This window comes from Lepidothrix coronata, unplaced genomic scaffold (genome assembly GCF_001604755.1).
Source record: "Lepidothrix coronata isolate B3197 unplaced genomic scaffold, Lepidothrix_coronata-1.0 Scaffold89, whole genome shotgun sequence".
NCBI classification, from domain to species: Eukaryota; Metazoa; Chordata; class Aves; order Passeriformes; family Pipridae; genus Lepidothrix; species Lepidothrix coronata.
Genome location: NW_016690269.1, coordinates 320,286 through 347,394, shown reverse-complemented (window position 1 = coordinate 347,394; position 27,109 = coordinate 320,286). Strand labels below are relative to the sequence as shown.

General features: G+C 46.3%; 1 protein-coding gene across 4 annotated transcripts in view; it reads right to left on the bottom strand.

Annotated features, from left to right (window-relative positions):
• Window positions 1-23,273, bottom strand: part of ZCCHC7 (zinc finger CCHC-type containing 7) — an 86,309-nt gene extending 63,036 nt beyond the window's left edge. The window contains exons 1-4 of one of the 4 annotated variants that reach the window (XM_017821203.1): window positions 23,169-23,273; window positions 22,379-22,536; window positions 20,902-21,023; window positions 18,441-19,144 (exon numbers count right to left, since the gene is read on the bottom strand). In XM_017821203.1, the coding sequence (XP_017676692.1) occupies window positions 18,441-19,143 (703 nt within the window). In that variant the 5' untranslated portion in view covers window position 19,144; window positions 20,902-21,023; window positions 22,379-22,536; window positions 23,169-23,273. Of the gene's footprint in view, window positions 1-18,440; window positions 19,167-20,901; window positions 21,024-22,378; window positions 22,537-23,168 lie in introns of all 4 variants that reach the window. The other 3 variants (XM_017821201.1, XM_017821199.1, XM_017821200.1) reach the window with 3 other exon arrangements.
• Window positions 23,274-27,109: the final 3,836 nt, after the last annotated feature.

The following is a 27,109-nucleotide window of genomic DNA, read 5'->3' as shown; positions in this document are numbered from 1 at the left end:
GTTTGAAAGTGAGGTGTGTTTGTGGCAGATCCTGCAGCTGGGAAGGGAAAATTTTTTTGATGCCAACCTCAGTGACAGGAGGGTCAAGCTGGTAACAGACTGTGATTTTTATATAAATGCGTATTTGACAATTCAAAACCACTGGAAAAGAACTGAACTTATGATGTGAGTTTTCCTAAGTATTATGACAACAGGAAAAAAAGAATAACTCCACAGGTAAGTTGTGTATCACACTTAGTTTGTGAGGAATGTCCAGAGGCTGCACTCCGCACAGGGAAGCATCGCCACACACAGTCTTTGACATCAGAGTTTTAGCTTCTTTGCAGAGCTGTTCTCACTTTATGCTGTGGGAACAATGTAAGTGGATCTTGAAAGGCTGGGAATATCCAGACTCATGAAGAACAAATGGGAAAAAGCCTGCATTACTGCTTAGCCTGGGACAAATAAGAGGCATGAACATGAAGAAAGCATGGACCAGTGCTGTATTTATTTCCTCCAGCAGCAGCCTCTGCTGTGGGCTGCACAGGGAACTCACCATGGTTTGGAATTGGGCCCTGGCAAAGCAGCTGAGAACTGGGAGCCACTTGCCCTGTCCCGTGGACCAGTGTGACTCAGGTGTGCATAGTGTGGTTTCAGTTAAAGATAAGACAAAAATTTTACAGCATTTTCCTCAGCTACCTTACTACGAATTGAATTTAAATACGGCCTTGTCTCTCATAGAAATAATTATTTTTTCATAGCTTTATGAGAGGAGTGGAATGGAAAGACTGTAGATTTTTTTGTAACATCTAATTTCTGGATAAAAAAACCCAAACCTGAAGAAACTAGCAGGAACACAGGGACACAATCCCGTGTGGGGCTGGGCACACCTTTGTCACAGGCTGCAGAACAGCCCCCTGGCACAGGCAGTGCTGTCCTGATCCACATTTTCCACCCTGCCCAGCCATCATGTTTACAGCAGGCTGTGCTTGTTCTCACCCTTTGTGGCTGCAGCCACAAGTCCCGGGATCACTCCCAGCAAGTGTGGGCAGGAGGGTCGGGGCAGTGCTGGGAGGGAATGAGGCTGGTGCAGGGCACAGTAGGGGCACCCCTATGGGCCAGGAGCTCACCAGAGAGTGGGTGCAGAGCAGTGGGCAGAGCAGTGGCTGGTGGCTGGAACTGGCTGGTGGTGGTCAGGAGCAGCTAATGCTGGCCAGGGACCGGCAGCCACGGTGCTCCTATATGGTGGAAAGGAGCTCAAGGGGGCCAGCTATCTGGAGGTCCCCATCTGCTGAGGTCCACACCCAGCACTCAGTCAGTGCCCTGCAGACACCTCCACTGGCCTGGAAGGCTACTGGGAACCGCCACCATTCCAGCTGGAGGGTGCTTCCCTGGTTTCGCTCTGTGGCCTATACCAGCCATCAGTTCATAAGGAACTGCCGTGGGATCACCCAGCTGTTTGTCAGACACCCACCACCCACCACGTCCTGCCACAGGCTGGCTGTGAGCCTCCCCTCAGCACCATCGAAATAAACACTGGAAGTGGAAAATCTGGGAAATCTGTTCTCTTCAGCAAAGCACTTATCGCCCAGGAGTGAATTTCTCTGGCGTGTGCCAAAGAGGAAAGCCTTTTTCTATGTTGCTGGCAAAACTGTCAATCATCTTGATGAGCAGCAAATAAATGAATGCCCAATGATGGGATTCTATATTATCTTTATACCTGACAGCCATCAATTTCAGTTATCCATGCAAAGAGACAGGTGAGCTGGACTGGTAAACCTCGAAATTAGAGAGGTATTAATCATCTGCTCCCAGCCAACGTAAGCAGATGTTATTTTTAAACAGGCAAAATCATCTCTTCCTCTGAAATTTATTTGCAACAGATAATGTTCTGTTACATTTTTAATCAAGCAGATGAAGTTACATTTAAATTGAAAATCTGCTGCACTCAACTAATCAGGCAAGTAAAATTCTGAGATGATTGAACACCAGCATAGAGCACACCATTACAGCAGGTAAATTGTGAAATTTACCTGTCACACCACATGGCTCATTGTTCACCTACCGCGCCTGCAAGTGAGGAGCACAGAAGTAAGACAAAAAACCGAAAGGCATTTTCAACATATTCATAAAACCATCACATTTTAGGAACACACCATTAACAGTGACGGGGAAAAAAATAAGCTCCACCTCTTTCCTACAAAAAAACCAATAAAGATTTACACAGGTTGCTCCTATCTGCTTCATGCTCATCTAAGTCGTATGTCAGGATATGCTGAGATCAAGGCACGGCACAAAAAACCTCTCGTATTACTCCCACAATAAAATAAAAGGCAAGATCCTCCAAAAAATCCAAAATATCTTAGGGAAGCAATAATGTGACTTTTCTGCCAGTCCATTTCCTGGCTATCCCAGACACGTCAGCCCCCACCACCCAACTCCTCCGTGGTTCAGCTCACCACTTTTAAACACTGGTACTGACGTCCTGACTCAGGGTTTCACTTATAATACACTTATCTGTGTAAACACTGCTGTGGTAAAAGTAGCATTATCTAAATAGAAGAAATATAGTGTTCAGCTCCTACCCTTGACAGTGACACCCTAAAAAGTGCCAGAAATAGGAATCTTTCATCTTAATTTTAAAATGAGATCCATATGAGTCTTGTGCATGGCATTGATAAATTATGCATATCTACTTTTTTTTTTTTTTTTTACATCAGGATGAACACAAACTGACAGCAGACATCTGGAAGACTGTCAATTATTAAAGCTTTAAGCTCCCATGCTTTTTTGTGCCCCTGTGCTGTCCTCTGCACACTGCCTCAGCACCCAAACCCCATATGCCACATATTAAGATTATTAAGATAATTTCTCCCTTTTTTCCTGTAGGAATTCAATAAACTGTGTTATTTTCATGCTATTATATTCACTAAACAATTGTTCCTACAAGCAAAAAAAATTTAACAGTTACTTTAGCATGGTGTATCTGGGCTTATAGTTCAGATTAGGAAAGCAAATCCCGTTTAAAAGATACATCCATTTTACATTGGCTTGTTTTAAACCTTGCAATAGTTTGGACACTGCAGCTGCTTAACGATTATAAATTCTGAGAGTCCTGTGGTTCACACCTGGTCTACCACGCCCTGGTGACGTGGTCCGTGCTGCACTTACCTCCACACCCACTGCTGTCACTGCTGCACCTCAGCCAAGGCTTGACCGTTCGCGGCCATGAACCCCAGCCACAACAGAGAATCACACCAGTTTTGGTAGGGATGACCTCAAAGCTCATCTCATCCTATCCCCTGCCATGGGCAGGGACACCTTCCACTATCCCAGGTTGCTCCAAGCCCCATCCAACCTGACCTTGGACACTTCTAGGGATGGGGCAGCCACAGCTTCTCTGGGCAACCTGTGCCAGGGCCTCCCCACCCTCAGAATTTCTTCCCAATACCCCATCTAACCCTGCCCTCTCTCAGTGGGAAGCCATTCCCCTTTGTCCTGCCACTCCAGGTCCTTGTCCAAAGTCACTCTCAAGCTGTCTTGGAGCCCTTTTAGGTATTAGTACAGTCAAAAGAGCAGAGTGTTTACATCTCTTTCAACTGTTGCTGAAAAGTTGATAAAAATATGATTTTTCTCAAGTGAGTAAAGTAGCTCTTCACCAACCAGGTGAAAAGGTTCTGTCCGAATTTTGAAAAGAACTCTGCTTATGTGTCTTAGGGAGCTAAGGCAGTATACATTCACCTGATAGAGAAATGGTTTGGGAAAAAAGAGACACATTACAATACAGGTCCTGATTTCACTAATATCACTCTATATTAAATATACCAAGCAGCCAAAAGAAAACAAACATTATATGTAGCGTACTACATTCTGGGTTTTATTGATATGATTCAGCAAATGTGAATTGCCCCAGATCATAGTCCTGCCTGGAGTGGAACAGCTTGTGACAGTCAATGCCAGACCAGAGTGCCCTGCTGTTACCGGGCAGGAAGGGTTGTTTGGGGTTGCTAAAATATTTCACTAGACCCCTCCCACAAAGCTTTAAATGAACATTATGTTAGAATTTAAAACAGTACATCAAAAATGGCTCCGAACTCACAGAAGGCAGGGTTAGATAGGATACTGGGAAGAGATTCTCCCCTGTGAGGGTGGGGAGGCCCTGGCACAGGTTGCCCAGAGAAGCTCTGGCTGCCTCACCCCTGGAAGTGTTCAAGGCCAGGTTGGACGGGGCTTGGAGTAATGTGATCTAAGGGAAGGTGTCCCTGTCCATGGCAGGGGGTAGAATGAGATGGGATTTAAGGTCTCTTCTGATCCGAACCAGCCTGGGATTCTGTGATTCCATGAAAAATCAAGATCTCTGAAGGCCTGTGCCTGCCTCTGAAGGCATCGCACGTCCTTGTGTGGAACACCTGGAGATGCCATTTCCTGACATATGGCAGTGCCAGGACACTGGCAGGGCCACAGAAGAGTGAAATGCAGAGCTAATATTCTCTTTCTTAAAAGCTGCCTCATGGCCATGCACTAATTCAGTCTTACACTGTGAACTGAAATGTTCCTCACTGCAGTGACATTACCCGGTTCACAGCCCGGAGCCAGGCACAACCAGCTGAACTGCCCTGGCCCGGGAATAACCCCTAATCCAGTGGACACAAGCCAGCATTTGAGGTAAAGCACACGGTGAGTGTTCTGCTGAACCAAAGCCTTCCTGCATATTTTCATCGCATTCACTGCATACTGTTCAAATTACTAATTAAAATGCCTGGACAATTTTAACATTGAGTTTTACTGTTCTAAGTACTCATTTTTTTTTTGTTACTGCTAGTTACTTCTGTGTTTTTGGGTTTGGGGTGTTACTTCCCCACCTCCCAGTTTAAAAAACATTAACCTGTACAACATCATCAGGTGGTCTCAGCCTGGAAGAGGTGTTACTTTCCATCCCACCCAGACAGCTTTTAGAACCAAGACCTGAAAAATATCTGACTTTGAGACAAGGTATACTGTGCTGTAACTTTTACTTTAAAGTTCTCTAGGAGTAACTTGCCACAGGAGAATATTGTGATACATTCTTTAAAACCAATGCAACATTATTATGAGTATTCAATGTTAAAACTGCTCTGCTTAACATCCAAATATTTGATCCTTCAACTTAGTAACTATATTAAAGATTATTTTTGCATATAATTTCTATTTTAAAGGAAGCAGAAGTTAGCCAGAATTATTGACAAAGCATTGAAATGCTATAGAGTTAAAAATTCAGATTACATATTCAAGAAAACTAAAAATTCCCTTAAAATGATAGGCAATTAATTTCCAATCTTTCATAGATCTGCAAGTATTGAAATACTGCATAAATTAAATTTTGCATATACCCTACTTTTTTTGGCATTTAACATGTCTTAAAATTAGTTTCTCCCCCCCAAAAATGAAATAAATTTTGAAAGTAACAGCACAGAGCTCAGTGGCACATTCATGATGGAACAGAACATAATTTTGATTAACTTCAAAGTTAAATAGAAGCAACTGCTAGTGAAATTTGAGACTAATTTACTTAAAAAGAGAACTCTCTTTTTTTCCTTTTTTTTCTTTTCTTCTTTTTTTAAATTAAAGGAAAGCCACCACTGTGAAGAGAGGAAACTGACCATAATCAAGACTTTTAGCTTCAAGAATCTGTGCTCAATTACCATACTACAGCAGAAAATTATTTTCTAACATTTTGGAAGACAGTTTTGCACAGTGAGTGTCTGTTGGCCTCACAGTTATGCAAAGGCTGAAAGAACGTCACTTAAGCACTGCTATTTCTTTCTGCAAAGAACAGCACAGTACTTTTACCTCTTAAATCCAACAGTAGTTACTCGACTTAAGGAGATCTCTGCAATATATAGAGAAATAATAAGAACTTCACTCAATTCATTACCTTAATAGTCTGAGCCATTGTTAGATGCAGAAGAAGCTGTTGCAATTTTAAATTGTACATTCTTCACTTACTTGTACTGCCACAACTCAAACAGAGCAGCTAGGATTTCAGAAATAATAGCAAAAATTAAAGAAGAGAGACACACACTACAATTTCCCCTTTGCACTAGATTTTCCTCCTGCAGTAATAACAGTGGCCAAGAGGAGGTTTCAGACCCACAGGACAGTGAACACCTGAACCTGAACCCTCAGGCCACCACCTTTATCACATCGTGGGCAAGTCTGTCTCAACACACACCCGATGGGACTGTGACAGCTCGATGGGTCACAGGGCAGGTGAGCACTGCCAGCAGCACACGGGACTTTGACTGCATGGGCCTTATCTGAACTCACTGCGAGGAGGAAACGAAGCACCAGAAATAATCTTTGGTCTTTGTAATTTCTGTCAGTAAAGTTAGTTTCTTACAGAGGACATACTTGCTACTAAATGCTTTTCAAAGTTTTAGTATTGTTTTTCTGATGAAAATAATAGAACCAGTGTATTTAGCGTTGCGTATTATGCATCTTTGCTAGAATTAAGGGAGCCTTGTTATTAAGTAAGCAAATTCACTTTTTAAAGTCATTGGATGAGCCAAGGCTCTGCCTCCCTGGGTGAGCTGCTGGGGCAAGCCGAGGGCCGGAGGAAGCAGAGCACAGCTGGTGTGCTGCTGGCTCCTCTCCCCAGAGCTGGTTGTCCCCTGGAATCCTTTCTCATGGCTGTCCGGCACCAGCTCCTGGTTAGAACAGAGGTCTTCCCACCCAGATGAGCTAGGTAGTAGCCTGCTGCTGCTCCAGGAACTCTGGGAGCCCCGTCTTCAGGCTGTGCCAATATCCCCCCTGTGCTCTCCGACGCAGCACATCCCTCCCTCCCTCCACAAAGACACAGAGGTCCAAACCCTCAGCATACATCTCAGTCACACACATACTCCAAACCCTAAGCATATCCCTCAGTCACACATGTACTCAAAGTCCATCCAGAAAAAAGGTTTGCGTAAAATAACACATTCTAACAATGTCTCAAAAATTTGCCTTCTGGGTCGTGCATGTCTTCTTTTCACAAGGCTTAAATGTCCCACAGCCTCTGTGTGAGTCTGTGCTGCTCCGGGGATGCTCTGTGTTGTGGGATGGTAATTTCCGAGGAAATGCCATCCTCTGGCTTACCTGCATTACAACCCTGGAGCCTTGAAATGCCACCTGCCCTGTAAGGATTCCCTTCACTGTGGGTCATCTCCATTTATGAATAAGAGATCCCTGACAAATGCTCTGTCTTTGTAAGACTGATTTTGACTCCCAAACCTATATGAATGTGAGATGTTTGACACATCCAAGGCCTCTTATGTTCAAAACTTGAGCCTGAGAACAGGACTTCTCGAGCTTTGCTCTTCACTGACTCAGTCCAATGATGGAATGGCTGCTGGCATGAAATAACCCAGTTTAGTTTTACAAGGGTGTGAAAATTAGACCTCTTTTTATTTACCACACTCTTGTCCTTAAGCATGACACATTAGCAACCCACACGTGCAACATGCCCTAAACACCACAAAACCCCAAATTTGCTGACAGTGAAGATCCTCAAGCAGTAAAATTCAGGAGATTTCCTCAGCCATGGGAAACAAACAATGCCTCCAAAACGGCATTTAACAGCTGCTTTTCTTTCTTCTTTTTTTTTTTTCTTTTTTTTAGTGTGATAACTAACATAAATTTTAAGGTCACACAATTGCTTACTTTTTATCCCTCACCATAGTTTTCAAAAAGTATGAATAAATAAAAAATACAATATTCACGGTATTGACAGCATTCCAATTTAATAACCTCACCATATAGTTCAAACTATTACATGTGCCACCAAAAGCATTACCTGTCTATTTCCAAAAATAGACATTTCCCATTATTTAAAATTATGTCAGGGGACATTACTCTGGGGACAGGGCAGAAAGGCCAAGGAGAATAATTTTAACTCTCAAAGGTGGAATTGTAGAGCTTTTGGCAAGGTGGGGAGAGGACATTTACTGCACTTTGGATGACATTGTAACTCACTGGTAGAACTTGGAAGAGGTGAATAAATTTTCAAACAGAAAAGGTAGAGCAAAAAAGAGCACACGAGAGAAACTGCAGCAACATTTTCCCTCCTTCAGAATCAAAAGTATGTACTGGTATGGGGTAACAAGGCTGACCACACAGAGCCCAACAACAGCTTTTATTACTCTTTCCTTCCTCTGGATTGATGATTCATCTTCAAGCCCAAGGATGAAGCACAGCAGTATCAAAATGAAGAGAGCAGTTATGCTGAGACCACACTTTAACAATAAAACATATTCCCTAAGGCAGATCTTGTGACTGTACTAAAAAGACAGAAAAGTTTAACTTCTCCAATATAGAACTGATATATGAGATATCAGTATTTTCTCAGCTTCAGCTTGTGTCAAAATCTATGTGAATTACTCATTATTACTTGTTACCAAAAAACCCCTAAACAAACAGAAGTACAGTGGGAGCTTTCTGTTAAAGGCAGAAGTCGTCATTACTGTCCTTTTTACAAATTGCAGTCAAACCAGGATTTTTTTGTTTCCTTTCAACTTATTTACAGTTTTTAAAATAATCATCATATATTTTACAGAATCTCTCAGAAAAAAAAAAAAAGGAGAGGCAGAGTGAAATCAAAGAAGAAATAACAAATGTTACTTTAAACATGTAACATTTGCGCAATTAGAGATACTATATATGTATAAGACTAAGAATTTTGCTGCAAACAAACATACAGGGATCAGTTTTGTTAAATAAAATTTATGTGTGCAGAACTGAAAGGCACACAGGTAGCATAATTGTTTCTGGAAAGAGACAATGAAAGCTTATTTTGAAGATCTATGTTTATACTACGATTTGTGTAAATATTAAAGAAATTGCTCTATTAACTATGTGTTAACTATTAACAGTTGATGTCAGTCAATAACTAAAACTTGGAATTTTAAGCGTGGGGCTGGTTGAAGACAGTCTGATAACTGATTCCTTGATGTCATTTTGATTTTCTTTATTTTTGCTTTTTCTTTTCCTCGATGAGAACTGTTTGAACAGATTCTGATTTTTCACTAGTTCAGTACAGAACTGTGTCTTGTGTGGCATGTTTGATTAATAAATGCTGAAATTAAAATAACAAAGCTAAATTTTAGAAAGCAAACTGAAAAGAACTTGCTGACTGTCTAAATTACCCATTCGGGCTGGAAGAGCATTTTTTATGCTTCTCTTTGTCCTTGAATGAGTTGATATTTAACATTAGTTTCCATGTTTTCTTTGTGGATGGTAAGCATAACCTTCAAAAATAAAACATATTAAACCCCACCTGCACATCCCACCTGCCCAAATGCTCCCTTTGCATGCTTATGTTCTCAGAGAAACTACATGAAAGGGGAGTGACACCTGAATGGACTGTTCTTGCACCTGTACATTTTCTGAAGCACTGACAAGGAATTTGGGGCAAATTTTCCACTTATGTCTGATTTTGAGCTTATGTCCTCTCTGTAAGACACAAACTGGAATGGCAACATAAGAACATGGACTGAGAAACAGTTTCAGTCTTACTGATGAAAATCAGATCAAGTATTTGCCAAACTAAAAAGAAATAAAGTTTCAGTTAAGTAATCCCTAATTTTCAGCTTTTCCTACAACACTAAAATAAATTAGGACCACAACAATTTTCTTTTCTGAAGAATTCAGTTCCTAAAGAGCCTGCTTGCTCCTTCAAAGTCCTGCAGATTTTATGTTTCACAAAGCCACTCAGGACTAGTTAAGCTTTCAAATTTAAACTCCGTGTGCTCCTTCTAATTATTTGACTGCACCGGAAAATTATTTTCAAATATGCATTTCCATAAAAGGAAAAGTGTTTTCCAGCTTTTCATTCAGATATTGCATGTGAGCACAGCTAAAAAAGAAAAAAAAATTTACATCACTAAATATATGTCGTAAACCTGTCATTTGTGTTTAAAAACATAAAATCATGTCACTGACACATCATGAACATGTAATTTATATTTTCCAGAATATTTTTTCAGTTGTTTTGCAGAATAAGTATTTTTCTTCACTAGAAACTTATGGCTGGCCCTACAAAAGATTAACTTATACATATAACTGACGAACTCCTGTGTAGTGGAAGGTGTCACTGCCCATGGCAGGAAGGTGGAACTGGATGGTTTTTAAGGTCCCTTCTGACCCAAAGCAGTGGCCGCAGGGTCCCTGCTGCCTCCACACACTACAACAGGGACCGACGGCCCCTGGCCCCTGGAGGCAGCAGCCTTTGGGACCCCCTCACCACGTCCTGTAAGAGAAACCACAGCGAAACACAACAGACCATGACCTTCAGCCACCACTAAATCACTCCATTTTTAGGGAAATGACAGGAAAAATGCTGTGGTTCCACCTGGACGGAGTTGCTGCTTGAAATGAAAAAAAAAAGCCACCACAAAAATCACAAGTGAGTGCTCGAACCTTGGCTTTTAAGGGCTTTGTTTTTGACAGAAGGATGTGTTTTAAATACTTGGGTTTTCTATCCGAAAATCCAAGTCACACACACACCCCACAGATGCACAGCGTGAGCAACACACACACACACACACACACCACCAAGGTCAACGGAATTGCCTCTTGGCTCCAACTGCTGACATGTATTTCTTAGAGGAATCCTCTTGTCTGCTCTTTTTACACCAAAACAAAGTTATAATAATTAAAATTCCGATGAGGAAATCCCCCCAGCACATGCCCACTCAGCTTTAGTTGTAAAAGCATCTAAAGTACACAAAAATTATGCCAACTTTGCCTGTGTCCTGGGTAGCCAGTCTGAGGGACAGTTTTGTGCCAGGCTGTCATTGGCTGAAGCCTCTGGCACAGAATGCAGGGTTGGGAACACTGTTGCCTCTCTCAAGGGTGTTTTGGGACATCAGAGAAATCCGTGATCAAAGTTGGCAACTTTTTCCACTTTAGTTTTCTTTGGTAAGATACGTCTTTCCCGCGGGATACCACGGGAACACAAGGCAGGTGGAAATGCCAAACCTACACATACACACCTACAAACACATATACAAGCACACGTGTGCCTGTCCTCACACGTGTGCGTATGCATGTTGCAGTACGCGCTCACGAGGAGCGAGCCCCCACGTCTCGAAGCGGCAGCCGGAGCATCCCAGGCTCCGAGGGGGAGGGAGAATCCTCCGAGTTCCGCAGAAAAAGTTTTAAAAGCACAAGACACGGTTCCAGGGTCGGTGTCTTACCTTTGGGCAGCGTCACGACAGGGAGGGACCGTCAGCACCGGGCTGTAACACACCCCGCGCTCACCGCCCCCGCGCCAGCAGGGCACAGCAAGCTCTGCTGTTTCACCATGCACAGAGAGTTTAAAAAGAGGCCGAAAAGAGCATCTGGCAGCTTCCCCCTCGCCATCCTCCCCCCCTCACTGTTGAGGTTTTAAATCAGTTGATGGAGAAAGATTTGTCTTGAGGATGCCCGGCTGCTCCTCGTGCCTCAGGCCTCGGAGGAAAGAATCACAACACAACTGCCCACGCGGCACGGTGCAAGACAGCAAAGCACAGAGAAATCTGACCACTTTGAGCAAAGAGCTCCTTTGTGATTGTCACTGGAATCTGCTATCTCCGATGGGCCCCTTCAGGCTCTCTGAGCACATTCCCCTCACCCGTGCTTCAAAAGTGGGCAAACAAAGGAAAAACAACCACAACGCGTAACACCTGAAGCTGTGCAAAGGCATCAAAGGAATAGACAGAACTCGCACCAAACTGGTGATAGAACGCACCAAATCAGTGACAGAACACACCTTGGCAGCTGTGCACATGGTTCTCAGCAGCATGTGGGGGACATGTTAGTCTTGCTAAGGTAAGGCACACATCACACATCCACCACAAAACATCCAGGAATGGGAAGAGAGAGTTTTTATTTTCTTCTTTCCTCACTGCTAACAATGTCATTGCCTCAAAAGACATATTCTAGATAGCTGGGACTGTCACACCAAGTGTGAAAGCAGAGACTAATCAGAAACTAAAGCAAAAGCTTTAGTAGAAAAACAGTCAAACACCACCATGGAGATCAAGCAGAGGCTGAGCCTGGCAGGTAGGAAATCTTCCCACTGCTAAAAATTTCCACATAAAAAGAAATGGCTTAAAGCTAAATTCCACAGCTAGAAAAACTTCCATGCTGGAGGGAAACACTCTGGTGAACTGGAGACCCTCAGCAAAAGAGCAGGGGTGTGCGCCCACACACGGGATGTGCACCTATACACTCCAGCCTCTTCCCTGCAATCATAATTCTCCCATGGAAAAAGCCACTGGAGGAAGGTCATTCCGCGTGAGATACAGTCATGGAAGGTACATAGCACTCAACAGTTACAGATACTAGAAATACCAATTATATACATTAACAGAGTATAAAGACCACCACTGCCATCACCCCAGGGCTTGCCAGCCTGTGTCATGGAGGTTTGTGTACCTGCACAGGCACTGCAGCAGCCTGAGGAGCTACTTCTGCACCTCCTCCACATTTAAAGTGAGTGACCACACACCCCTACCACATGATCAGTGTCACTGTAGTCGTGCCACAGGGTCAGGTTTCTGTCCCCCTCAGTACACAACTACACCTGGAAGCTCACCTCAGACTTACCTTTTCCCCTTTGAAACCCCCAAGACCTTTGTCTCCAGTATACTCTCTACTGCATTTTTTAATTGCCTAAACACCTTGAACTTTTGCTTAGAAAGGATTAAATCAGTTTTCCATTAGTGTTCCAAAAATCAATTGCAGTATGAGAGTTTGTAACTATCTGTAAGAAACCCCAGGGAACAGGGACAAGGAAGAAAGATCAAACTGATAACAGGACTGGGGGGAGGGAAAAATCCCCTTTTAACAATCAACTGAACAGGAAAAAAAAAGAGAGAAAAAAGTGAAAAAGTCACACAGAATGTATGACCACATAAGCCTGGGCACTCTTGTGGAAAACCTAGTCAGCAATCCTAAGCCAGGGGGAATTTAAATGAGAGCCCAGGTCCACAATAGTGACGGATACAAGGGGCTGCTCAGGTTGCAGGTGTGCTCAGCCTCAACCTCTTCAGATTTGTAAAGGAACTTTATTAGATTTATTAATTTTTTTCTTAAATAATCAAGAGATTTGAGTGTATCCACACTACATGGTGAAGAAGATTAAGATTTTTTCTTTAATCAAAATATCCATATGCATGTGCTGTATCTTCCAAGGGGTAGGTGGATTCCCACTGCTGATTCCTGCTCCAGGGGGTGTTCTGCTGCAGGAACTCATGCACAAACCACACCTACCACATTTCCATGACGGCAGGGTTCCAGCAAAGGCGAGGGAGAAGAAAACTCACCAAATCATAGGAAAACCCCCAAATCACAGTGCTCAGCAGGGTGCAGTTCTGGGGGACACAAACCCATAAAGGTGTTCAGCAGCTCATACACATACAAAAATTGGACTCTGCTTCACATGCAGCAGTGTGACCTGGCACCACTCTATCCATCTGTCTGTCCATCTATCCCCCTGACAGGGATCGAGCCCCAGCCTCAAGGGCTGTGCTGAGGAGGGGAGATAAGAGAGTAGATCTGTGCCAGAGTGGGACGGGCACAGCCTGGGCAGCACACCAAGGACCATCAGCTCCCACCCTCCTCTGGAAGCCCTTCTGTCCCCAGTCTCACTGAGGCAATGGATGGCACTTCCACATGCATGGCTGACCAGCCCATGTGAACACAGGTTACAGCACAGGCTGCTTCCAGAAAAACCACTGATTTCACACTAAGACATCCTTCCTGTGTGCTTTTCCATCAGCTGGCTCCTTGGGCTGCCTGGTGCCCACGCTGGGCCCCCCATGAGACGATGCCCTGCTCCAGGCAGTGTCACACGGGCCTGAGGCCACTCCTTGAATGGGGACATGGCCATGGCCATGGCCACTGCGAGTGGCCTCTGGAGCAGTGGCCTGCGACAGCCAGCTAAGACACCACAAAGCTGCTGGGGCATAACCCCTCCTTTTGGAGCTTTGTTGACACTGAAACTGGTACACAGACCACACCAGAAAGTCCTACTGCTTTTAAGAAATGCAGCAAACACCATTAGGTATTAGTAACAAAGATCTTTTGATTGTTTAACTGATTGTCACAAAGAAATCTTTTTACTTCTGAAAGCAACTTTGGCTGAGACTGAATCCACCAATTCCACAACTTGGGCATCCAACAACCAGAGGGAAGTGTGGCTCTTTACAGAGCTCTTTTGTGGCCTGTGAAAAATTTCTTGTAGACATTTTTGAAGGAAAAAGTAAGTTGTTACTACAAATCACAAGACTGCAGAACAAAAACATACAATACACTGTATTGTGCAAAGGTCACCACTCAAAACCAGCTGTCGAGGGAAAGTTAAAGAAGAAAGGCACAATTCCCTGTACTTAGTTGTCATTTTAGAAGTAAGCTTACATCTTTTCACTGTTTAAAAATACACTTTGAATAACAGCACAGAGAGAAAAGAAATACAGATATGGTCAGATTTTTTAATGGTTTCTGCAGTGTCATACAGTGTTAAGATAAAATTAAGAAGCCATTTAAAACACTGATAGTTCACAAAGGGCACTTTCTTTTTGACAGAAATAAAAAAACAAGCCAAATTTGTCAGAGACTGCTATTTCCATTCTGATTCCAGAAGCTGTGGTTACTGCTGCTGAACAGAGAACTCCTTCCTACATGACTTTTTAGGGAAGAGGCAGAAACAAAATGGATTCCAGTTAATTTTTTTTCATTTTAGGCATGTTTTCATGGTTTTATTCACTAAATGTTCAAACGCACTTCTTTCTTCTCTTTTTTGTTTTGCAGGTGTACTTTGGATTTAAAAACAGCCACACACCACAAACCTGCCAAGCCCAGAATTGGATCACACTCACCCCGGTCCCTGAGGAAGGGGCCAAGTGGGCAAAGGATAAAACAGGGAGAAGATAAATTGGTTTTTGTACCCCTTAGTGGCTGGACATCAATGCTGCAGCTCTGAAAACTGTCTTTCCAAAAAAAAAAAAAAAAGAAATTGAGATTAGGGTTGCAGCTATTTGTGGGGGAAGAAATATGTTAAAAGGAAGGTTTTAATGAAGAAATGGATGAAAGACTTCCAACTACAGGAGATTAACGTTCTTATCTTATAAACTCTTACTGCAAAGCGGAAGGAAGGGGTGGGGGGAAGAGCCCTCCTCCAAAGACCTGGAAACTCTCCGACACTGAAAATTAATTATCTACATTTAGTGCACAGCACAGTTTGTCATGATTGTCTTTGCACACTTTCTTCTGGACTTAAACTTAAAAAAAAAAAGAGGGGTAAATAATACCAAAGATCTAGATTTGCTGGATTACCCATTTTTGAAACACCACGTGAAGCTGATAGGACCCTTTAAGCAGAGCAACCAGCAGCATCGTCCCACACTTTTCTGAAAGCCACGCTAGGAAGCCCACTGGCAGCCAGGTGGAAACAAACTGGTACCTGCCTTTTGGCAGAGAAACCATGCATTTCACAGAAATACAGGCACAAATAGTCTGTGGCTTAGAGTGGTATTAGACAAACAAAAATAAAATGTGGAAGGCACCTAGAGCCACAGGGAAGCAGGTCAGAGAGGTGAAGGAAGGCTCACATCTCTGCACAGAACACTGGTGCTCATGGACTGGCCGTAATCCGCAGGATGGCAGCTGAGGAACAAAGAGTGAACCCTCATCTGCCAGAAGGGCCCAGACCTCGTGTCCCATGGCAAAGGGACATCTCCTTCCATCACAGCAGACGCTGGTGACTGGATCTGGAAGGCTGCATGAGGAAAAGACTCTCTGTGTACTGGAGGCATCAAGACAGCATTATCCGTTTACAGTGAATATTAAAAATAATAAGGCTGTTAAACAAGAGCAGGTCAGGCAAACAAGGAGTAGAGGAGTGAACAGAATTAGGAGGTATACTGAATTCCTTTCCTTGAAGAGTTGTTTTGGACTCCAGTGGAAGCTCAGCATCTCTGTTCAGGAACTCAGACATGAAAACAGACTCATCAAATAACTGACACAACCGGCTGCTTTCACAGTCAGAGGACTGTCCACATTTCATTTCTTTTTTTCACAGGAAGCAAACTGGACACTGGACACACCATGACACTGTTATGGGAGGTCAGTCCCATGTACAGTCACAGGTAGTTCTCGGGGAGAAGGGAAAGGCAAGGCCTCACCAGTCCCTATACATTACAACCACCCCTACTGACACCACAGGCCCTAAAATTGTAATTAACATACTATGTCATCACCAAAACACCTGATCTCATTCTTTAGAAACCCTGAAAACAGAACTGTGCATGTCTCAAAACAATTTAAATGAATTAGCAGAGATTATCTTTGAGAGGATAGTTTGCCAACACACATATTTTTAAAATGCATTCCTTTGAACACTAAATTTTTATGTTCATGTTTCAGCAAAGAAGTCATTTATAGAATCACACAATCCCTGAATGGGAAGGGAACTTAAAGATCATCTTGTTCCAAGCCTCTGCCATTGGCAGGGGCATCTTCCACAAGACCAGTTACATAATATAGTCTATATTATTTATTGTAGTCTATATGATGGGAGATCGTATAGATCTACCTGCTGCACAAGCTCAATAAACAAATTAGGGTTACTGTACATTAGGAAGATTTATGGCTTTTCTTCCCTAACAGTTATTTTGATGCTCTTTTGGCTTTTCATTACACACACATATCTACAACACAATTTATTCTAAGCCTACGTCTTTGCATCCCCATCACTGTATGTATTAGAAAAGGAGCAGCTGAACCAAACTTCCACGCACTGGAGCTACCTGGATCCCATCCACCAGAATCTGGAGGGGTTTGGAAAGGCTTCTGGCCTAGGGTTGAAAATAAAAACCAGAATAGGAAAAGAGCAGGTGCATTTATGAGTCTCGTGCGGCTGTCTTTGACTTCCCACTCAAACATCTCAAAAACTGTTCACATTGCCGACCCTCAATGAAAAAATTTTGGTTCTGGATAGCGTGACCCGTTCATATAGCATGGGGAAATCCTGCTCCTGTTGACTGCTCTGGATGTGGCTTGCTTACTGCCAACATCCATGAATAGATCTACAAATCAGAAACAATACGAGGTTTGTCACAAAAACATGCTGTAAGTCAGCAAAACTGTCCCTTGGTACCAACCTCCTGTGCTGTTTTTAACAGCCTCCCCTCAGTGAGCACTGGCACACCCACAAGGAAATTCTTAGAAACTGCATTTTAAAGATTTACAGAGAGGAAAAACTACATAAATTTCAAGCACAGTGTGGCTGCCAGGGGTCCTGGCATGGTGACCGAACGCACAACAGTGTGCTTAGCTATGGAATAACATACACAGCTCTAGCAGAAGGTTATCAAACATTTACGGGCCTGAAACATGTGTTTCACCTGAAAAGAAGGCAAAGACCATTCCTCAGCTCTCTCCTCTCAAAAAGCTCAGCAGCAGTACATGAACAGCAGGACTATTTACAGACACCCCAACAAAAAACTCCACTGGTGTCAGCATTGCTGAACATTCCATTTCACTCCAAACTGCCTCATTTACATGTGCACTAAGTAAAATTATGGCATACTTTTTTTTTTTAACTTCTTTTAAAGTATGGTCTACTTTACTTTATGAATAAACTTTCATTTCTTTCTCCAGTCCCTGATCGGGTCATGGTTTCCCTCAGCCTGGCAGGGGACGCTGTTCCTGAGAATGATCTTTGTGCTCCAGGAAACCGGTAGGCAAGAAAAGATGCTGGTTGATCATCTAACAGAGTTTTCAGTTGCTAGTGACATGGTGTGTATCACACTGCATGGTTATTACAAATACAATACCTACACTCTGTCGCATTGACACGTTTACTGACTTTCTTCCCTGTAATGTGGAAGAGTATTTTGTAAAACACCAAAATGTTAGAGGTTAGTCTCAGTGGCCGGGGAGGGATCTCTCTGAATTATTTAGCTTACAGTCCACATAAGAAATTACACTCAATTTCAGATCAACAGCCCAAACTACCAGACTCCTGAGGGGACAGTTACCTGCTGAATTCAGGCAGGGGAAACACACAGGTCTCCCTCTGCCCCTTGCCCCCTCCTGTTACCACTCATCCCTGTCCCAAGTTGCAAGGTCTCTGGTCTAGCACATATGAACTTTTTATACGCTCTTAAGAATACAAAATACACAGGAAGGTTGGAAAGTTCACAATACAAGCCACTCTGCTATTACTTCCAAATTTCTACCAGCAAAAATGCTGTCTTTCCTTTCATATGTCATGCTGCTGAAATAAAGGTATTGAAATGGTACAAATAATGGCCATTTCATTCACCACAGCATTGCATCCATCATCACACACTCCAGTTTGCTTTCTGTTTATCTTTCTTTTCAAACACTGACATCAGCATCGTCGCAGAGAAATTGTCCCTCACACAGAAGAACAAACAAGCCAAAAAAAAATCACTAACCTTCGCTGGCAGGAGTGGCGCAGCCCTCAAGGTTCAAAATGATGTCTCCATCCCTGTCATCTGCACCAGCTCCCAAAAGCATCCAGCTCTCGACATTGTCACTGTCAGAGATCAAGCTCGCCTCCTCTGAGCTGTCATCTATTACCAACACATCGTGGGTGGACTCAGCTCCAGCAGAATGGATTGGGCCAGGCCTCCCAACAGCGTTTTTCCTCTGCCTTGGCATGCCCACACCTGATCCAGGGGGACACAGGGCATTATATCCAGCAGCTCTGGCATGACTTGGTGTGGAAGATACAGGGTGGATGTGTGATTTATCTTGAGCTGAAAAGCTTCTTGACCTCTTTGCTTTGCTTTTGTAGATACTGACTTCATCTGGTGTATCAGATAGGACAATTATCTCAGCGTCATCTGAAAGCTGAGCACCACCATCAGTGAATTCTTCATCCTGACAAGAAACAGGTTTCTTGTCTTCATCCTGTTTCTCAGTTAGAGCTGAACTATGACCCATAACTTCTGCAACACCAGCTTCTTTGTCAATTCCCAGCATGCTGATTTCTCCAAGATTCTGGGAATAGTGGATCTGGCTATAGAGATGGAACTCCACCTCACTATCAACACTCTGCTCACTGGATGACTCCTCGTGATAAAGTTCATCTTCGTACGCTTCAGAATCCTCAGCGTCATCATACCCAGTGAACATTCTGGAAAGTAAAGAGTCTGTGTCTACAAAAAGCCAAAAGGTTCTATCAGAATGGTCATATGACCAGAACAGTCCTTCAAATGATACCTCTAGTCTACTTGGAATTGCTCAGGTGAGTCATAGAGTTCTGTAGACAGAACATCACACAGAGAAGATTTAACAGCAATCTGTGCTCAAATCCATAACAGCAGAAAGCTACTTAAGGGTGTATTTGCTTAACTGTAATTTCTACTTCAGCTCAACTACTCTGGCTTCTGCATGTGGCATTTAATGCGCTCTGTGCTCCCATGTGAGGGAGGTCATCCCTCTGCTCACAGGGCCATACCTGCAGTGCTGTGTACAGCTTGGGCTCTCTGATACAGACAGATGTACTGGAGCAAGTGTGACAGAGGGCCAATAAAATAATTAAGGGATTGGAGCATCTGTCATGGGAGGCGAGGCTGAGAGACCTGGGACTGCTCCTCCTCAGGAAGAGGAGGTTCAGGGGGATCTATCCATGTCCATAAATACCTGGGGTGGGGCGAGTAAACATGACAGAGCCAGGCTCTCCCAAGTAGCATCCAGCAACAAGATGAGAGGCAACGGACACAAATAAGAAAATACAGGGAATTTCACTTAAACCTAACTATGTTGCCCAGAAAAGCTGCAGAGCCTCCCTCCTCAAGAATGTTCAGACTTCAGCAGGACATGGCCCTGAGAAAACTGTTCCATGTCACCCTGCTTTGAGCGAGAGGGCTGAAAATGCCAGAGGCTCCTTCCTACCTCAGCTATCCTGTGGTCCCTGCCCAAGGGCAAGGGTGTACAAAGCTCATTACCTGCTTTCTGTCAAGGAAGACAGGCAATACAGAGACATCCTAAAGTCACTCTGCCTCATTCAGAGAATACCTTACTTCATGTACATGACCACATGATGCACAAAGCAGAGGAAATGCTTCCTCTGAAAAGTCTGCCTGTATTTCTGTGTTACAGTTACTCCCAGGGAAGACAACAAGCTTTTTTTAGACATGAAAACTGTTAGATCGATTTCAGTTTTTTGGTTGTGGAAGAAAGTTCCATGGCAATATTTGAATACACATACTCATAAGCATGTACAAAAATTCAGATTTGTCAGCTCTGTATAGAAGCAATTTGTGTGATGACAGTATTTAAAGAAACCAAAGGCTCTTTCTGTGAAGGTTCTGCTTTTCTCACCCAGGTTCCTTGGTAAATGCAACACCTAATAGGCTAAATAAAATACGAAAGAATGAGGTGATAATAGATGAAATAAACCTACTCTACAGTACTACTTAGCTTTGGAGGCTGTAGACAGGAAAAAAAAGTTAAACACTGGTCACCTGAACAGTTGTAGTTAGAAAAAAAATAGACAGAAAAGCATCTGACAGACTAAATGAAGCCCCTAAACTTCAGTATTTTTCTCAGCTTCACATGAGGTCACCTTTTCAAACAGATCATCCATGGGGCGAGAATAAAACTCTAATCAAGCATGTTCATAAGATTAACCTGTAGTTATGGGGCATGAGAAAAGAGAGTTTCAGTAATATAAGAAATTAACCATTGTTAGTGATACTCAAAAAGCCAACTGAATACAAGCACTCCTTCCTTCCCTCGTTACCCAGTAGATAAAGTGAGTAAGTAGTGACCATTGCTGAAAGTATGCAGCTGGACAGGACTGATGGCTTTCAAGCATCTGAGGAGCTGACTCACAGACACTTCACAGCACAGCCAACAGCATGGACAGGCAGCAAGCACTACACTCACTTTGATCTATCCTCCCCAGAAGCTCACGTCAAACAATGGCTCCTCCTCCTTCTCCTCTCAGGTCCACACGTGACTGGGATGATGAAGGGCTCTTCCTCTTGCTCAGCACATACAGCAGGCCACTGGGAAACAAGAAACATCCAATTTAAGCACTGCAACAAGGTATGAAGAAGCTCAGTTCCACTGATCAGCATCCTCACACTCAGGCTGCAGCCACATGCCACCTCTTTAGGAGTGAGAAACAGCCATGTCAGGGATCTGGCATCAAAGCAGACACAAACACAGCCTCTAAGAAGGGAAGAGGAGCTCAGCAGACAAAGTCGTGCTGTTTTTCAGATTGCCACAGTGAAGCAGTCTCTCACTGGCTTCATACTGATATCCAGAGAAAGACCTGACTGGAACTCAGATTCCCTTTTGCCAGTCAAAGACTATGGGCAATCATCTCTTTCCACAGAAATGTTTTGGTTGGAAAAGACCCCTAAGGTCATTGAGTCCCACCATTCCCCCAGCCATGATCACCACCGAACCATGTCCTTAGGTGCCACATCTATCTCACTACCAAATGGAATATCACAAAGACACCCCTCATGTCTGAGTGTGAAAATCACATAAAAAATATTGGTCCTGCACGGTCTTACCTGATTTGATAGGTAAGACAGGCTGCAGGGAGAGCAACAACACACTGACACATCCTACTTCGGAACTTAACTGAGTAACTTTTAAAAAAAACCCCAAACTTCAAACCTCTGGCCACAGGAGAACCCCATGCCTTCAAGAGGAATCCCACTCCTACGTGAACCCAGAGCACAATCTTTCTCAAAAGCACCTGACTGCCTCTCTGGTAGCCCCTAAGTAAGGACAGCTCAGGTAAAGGCCTAATGATGTTAAAATTAAAAACTCAAAGACATCTGAACTCCTTTTAACCATTTCCAAACAAAACTGCCAATGGCTGCAATTAGCAATGGCAGGAATCTTTTTCAAACCCTGCTTGCCAGCACTTTTTGTCTGGCCCATTAAAACCCTGACGTCCTGCACTTGATGCAGCAGCAGGAGCTGGCAGCAGCACCAGGCAGTGGGAAGGGAGGAACAGCACAAACAAGTTAATCAGAACATCCACAGCAGTTTTCCAGCTGCACGCAGGCAGTGACTCCCTCAGTCAAAATCCCAAAGACAGTTTGGACACTGAGGTGTCCTATACCTGCAGAAAGGCTTTGCAGTAAGATGCCCAGGGCAGTCCTTCTCATGTCATTCCTGTACACATATCTCAACCCTCCCTGCCAACCCCTTGTTTCCTGTGCACAACCCTCCTCCACTGCTGCAGGTGAGATGTGCGGCCACCAGTCACCTGCATCTGCCTCTGGGGAGTAGAAAAGCCCTCATAGTGGAACACTGAAAAGTGTTGGGAGGCAGGCTGGGGCCCCTGCCCTCATTTTTCATGATCTAATGGTGATTTTTGGCTAAACCATGAGAAACAAACCCCATCCTTGTGCCGATTTACCGCGTGTTTGAGGAGACGTGACTGTTCTGGACTTTCTTTAAATGCAGTGCAAATAGAGAGGAAAAGCTTTGGAGAAGAGGTCAGGTGACAGCTATGCCTTCAAGAGACCACAGGAATATCTCTTCCACACTCGAATGCTGGAAAATAACAAAACATTCCAAGTTTATTTCGATCCTTTAAGAAGATTTTTCTCCCTTCAGCCATTTTCCAAATTGTGTTTAAGAGTAACAGAGACTTGCTTGTCCTTGGATCCTAAGGCTGGATTTGGTCTGGTGGGCGGGACAAATCAGGAATAGAGATCCCGAGGGAAAGGCATGGAGATTCCGGGGGGAAGGGATGCCCTCCCGAGCATCGGGAGCGGCCGAGGGAGGATGCAGGGCGCTGATCCGGGCACACGCCGTGCCATGCGAGTATCGACCCCCTCCTGCGGAGCTCCGGGGCTGCTCGGAACCGGGGCTCCTTTCCGGGACTGACGGAGGGACCGCGACACGCCGGAGTCACCGGGACACGCTGCCGCCAGAAATACAGGGACACCATGCCCGGGCAGAGGCCGCCTGGCCGGCCCAGAGCGGCGGGGAGGGCCTGAGCCGAGGCCGCTGAGGCGTGGGGGGCCCCGGGGCCGGGGCCTCGGGGAGCAGGGTCCACCGGGACGGATGGGGGGCCGGGCGGTGGCGGGGCCAGCGTGACGGTGCTCACTGCCGGGTACCAGGACTCACTGACTGCCGAGACTCACTCAGTGTCAGTGCCGATAGTCCGTACTGGGACTCACCCGGTCCCGGGACTCCCTCGCTCGGTGCCGATGCTGGGATTCACCCGGGACGCATTCCCTCGGTTCCGACCGCGCCGGGACCCGCCGAGCAGGAAGTGGCCCCGCACTGCCCCCGCCCCCGGCCACGTGCGTCCGGCCCCGCCCCCGCATTCCGGCCCCGCCCCTGCATTCCGCCCCCGTTCGCCCCGCCCCCGCGCTCCGGCCCCGCCCCCGCGCTCCGGCCCCGCCCCCGCGCTCCGGCCCCGCCCCCGCGCTCCGGCCCCGCCCCCGCGCTCCGGCCCCGCCCGGGGAGTGGTTTGGGGGGCGCGGCTTTGGGGACAGTTTGCCGAGGATTGGGTGCTCGGGGACGGCGGTTCCCAGGGGTGCTGCAAGCCTCGGGGTTTGGTCTGCGCCTCGCCCGACAGCACAGTCCAGCCGCTGCCCGGTTCCTGTGCCAGGACCGCGGCTCCATGTGCGGCGGGGACTGAGTCCGCGCCGTGCTGTGCCGTGCACCGCAGGCAGCGTGATCCGGGAGGAGACGGCGTGGGAAGGGACCTTACAACCTTTCCAGTGCCACCCCCCTGCCGTGGGCAGGGACACCTTCCACTAGACCAGGTTACTACAAGCCCCGTCCAACCTGGCCTTGGACACTTCCAGGGAGGGGGCAGCCACAGCTTCTCTGGGCAACCTGTGTCAGGACCTCACAGGGAAGGATTTCTTCCCAATATCCTATCTAATCCTGCCCTCTGGCAGTGGGAAGCCATCTCCCCTGTCCTGTCACTCCAGGCCCTTGTCCAAAGTCCCTCTCCAGCATTTTTGGAGGCCCTTTAGGCACTGGAAGGGACTCTAAAATCCCCCAGAGCCTTCTCTTCTCTAGGCTGAACACCCCCAACTATCTCAGCCTGTCTTCATAGCAGAGGTGCTCCAGCTCTGGGAGCATCATATGGACACGTGCATGCACATGCAGGTACATACAGGCGTACACACACCATGGAAGTCCTGGCTGGACCTGTGTGCCCAGCGGCCATGGCTGCCCCACTGTTCCCAGTGCCCCTGCACAGACATGTCTGCACTCTCTGTCTCTTACCAGTGAGCTCCCAGAAGTCCTAGTCTCTCTGGTACACCACTCTGATGCTGGGAACCACCTTTATGATCAGTGGTGACGGCCCTTGTTGACATGTGCCTGCGCAGCAGAGATGCACTGCCTCCCTCCAGCTGCTGTCCTTCCACACACAGCTCCTCTAGCCAGCTCTGGGACCTCCATGTAAATATGTGCATGCATCAGAAAGGGCCCCTCACGCAGGTGAATATTAAACATCTTATTTAATATTGTCAAATGGTGTCGTATAGGGGTGTGCATGGTGCACTTCTGCCTTTGTGATCTTAACAGGTGGAATGAGCTGCAGCAGGTAGCAGCAGAGTCAGAGCCTCCAAGGAGCAGGAGAGGTGAGCAGGGACAAGTGAGAGGATGCAGGGAGCTGGGGGAGGCTGCACCTGGGATAGCAGTGCCTGGTCTCCCTGCAGCTGCAGAGCTCCCCCTCTGTTCTGCCGTGCTCCCCCGAGGCTGGCGGGGCTGCCTGTGCAGACAAACACGTGTGTGCTGCCGTGTCTGCTGAGCCCAGAGCTTTCATTTTCCATCTCATTTTTTGTAGGTATTTCAGACTTCGGGGGTTTCCTTAATGCAGTGCTAGTACTCTATTTTCAACTTTACTGGCATGTAATTACAGCCTGTGATTTGCCTCTGGGAACACTAGCACAGACGTGTATGTGTGGGCTGAAAAAGTGCCTCTTGAAGGGTGAAATGATGTGTTTCTTTGATCCTCTAGGCTCTGGGTCCAGAAGGAAGTGAGCAAAACTGACCAACAAGAAGAAAGGTTTTATCTTCTAGCAGAGAGCAAATAGAACCTGGCATAGCTGTGATGCCTGGTACTGGCCACAGGTACTTTGCTCTGATCTTATGACACCTTTCAAAACAATGCCTCTGGATGTTACAAAACCTTCTCAAATATATCATACAAATAATTGTGGTAAAACATATGCTGTTAAGATGATTAAAGGATGAGCTGGAACTGCAGAATGTTATGCAACTGTCAGAACCCTGAGGATACTCATGGACTGCCTGGACCCGGGGCTGTGTCTGACCCTAGTTCCCCAAATTCCTGACCCCGACACCTCTCTTCAGTCTGCCACGCTGCCATGGCCTTTGCCTGTCCCTGTCCCCAGGCAGGTGCCCGGGGCCCACGACTGGGGCTGCCCTGCTCCTTGCTGGAGTGGTGAGGTGAGCAGTAGCCAGTAGGCCCTGCCCCATCAGCCCCTGCCAGGGAGCTACTGAAATGGTGTAAAACACGTCTGGGGAAGGTCAGGTACCTTTCCTCAGAGCATTTCCAAGAAACAAAATTTTTGTGTATAAAAACAGCAGAAGAAGGATTAGAGCATTTGGATTTAACACTGACTACAGCGGTATCTTACACTTGCAAGAACTCATTCTTGACAGATTTGCCCTTGAAAGGAAGTGGTTTTTTTGGTGGCGTCATGGCGGAAAGTCAGCGTCTCCCCTGAGGCGTCCTGCGCGGGTCACCTGTCCCAGGGACTCCTGCTCTCCCACACTGCCCGGAGCCGCTGCATCTCCAGGGACACCAACTGTGCCCGGGGAGGGAGCGGCAGCGCTGCAGCCCGGCCGTGCCGCAGGGCGCTTTGCTGCTGCACAGGAGCAGGCGGAGGTGCCTGCGTTCCATGCAGAGTGGCTCAGGTGTGATCCTCAGCTACTGGCGTTTTCTCTCTTGCAATCCTCTCTTTCTCAAGCCAGTTGAGTCCTGCTGCTGCCTTTGCTTCTGAGAGCCGTTTCTCAAGAGGAGTGATAAGCTCTACCTGCCACGCACCTGAGTCCAGCCCAAACTGCTCCCCTCCTCCCCTAAATATCCCATCTTTGGCGCTCTGGTGACTCACTCGTGAGAGAGGAGCTCGGCACAGAGCCTGAGGTTCTGGTGCTCACACGAGAAAGGCGAAGCAGTGGCATCCTCCCGTGGGTAGTGAGCCACATCCCTGGCTGTGCTCAGCTCAGCTGGGGGGGCTGCACTCCATCCCCGGAGAACGCCCCCTCTTCCTCCACACCCCACAGCTTTCTGAGTTGTTCGAGGTGGCAGAAGGCACCTTCCTGCATCCCAGAACCGGGCCCCATGGCTGCGGGGAGCAGTGGGGTTGAGAACAACCCTCTCTCCTGACGACCTGACACCGTGCGCTCCAAGTGCCTTTTGCGAGGACAGCGCGGCGCAGCCCAGGCTGCCGAAGCTGTGCCTGCGGCACCGGTACCCTCCGCACTCGGCTCCAGGCAGCGGGCTGCCCTGCGGAAGGGCGCGGGAGGAATCGGAGGTGTTCTGGCCGCCACGGTACCATCTTCCCGCTGCCGTTTGTCCAGACCCACCAAAAGTGACAGTACCAGTGCAAGGGAAGGAGCATCCATTCTCCACGCCCGTCGACACTGCCTGGCAGCCCCACAGTGCTCTTCCTCTCCCTGCCTGCCTTCCCTGTGCAGGGAGGCCAAATGGCTGCATAAACCCAGCAAGAACGAACGGGCCCGTGGGAGCCGGGAGGAAGCCCTGTGTGGGTTGCAGGGACAGGGGGCTTTGCAGCAGCTTCAACTGCCTGGGGACAGTCTGGGTCTCCTGCAGCCCTGCAGGAGCCCGGTGAAGATCGTTGTTCTTCCACCGCAACCTGTCTGTGGTTAAAAAAAAAAAAAAGGAAGGAAGAGGGAAATTTCCCCGAGATGTAACCTGTGAGTTTGGGGTCCCGGTGCTGGCAGGTGGCACCCCAGAATGCACAGCCTTTCTGCGAGCCTGGTGCTGCTCACCAGAGGGGTCTTCAGCCTCCTTAGTTCTCCCAGCACCAAGGGGGCCTCGGGGGCTCTGTCGCTAGGATGGGTAGCCATCAGAAAGGACCCTGAAATGATGATTTCCCTTTGCTCC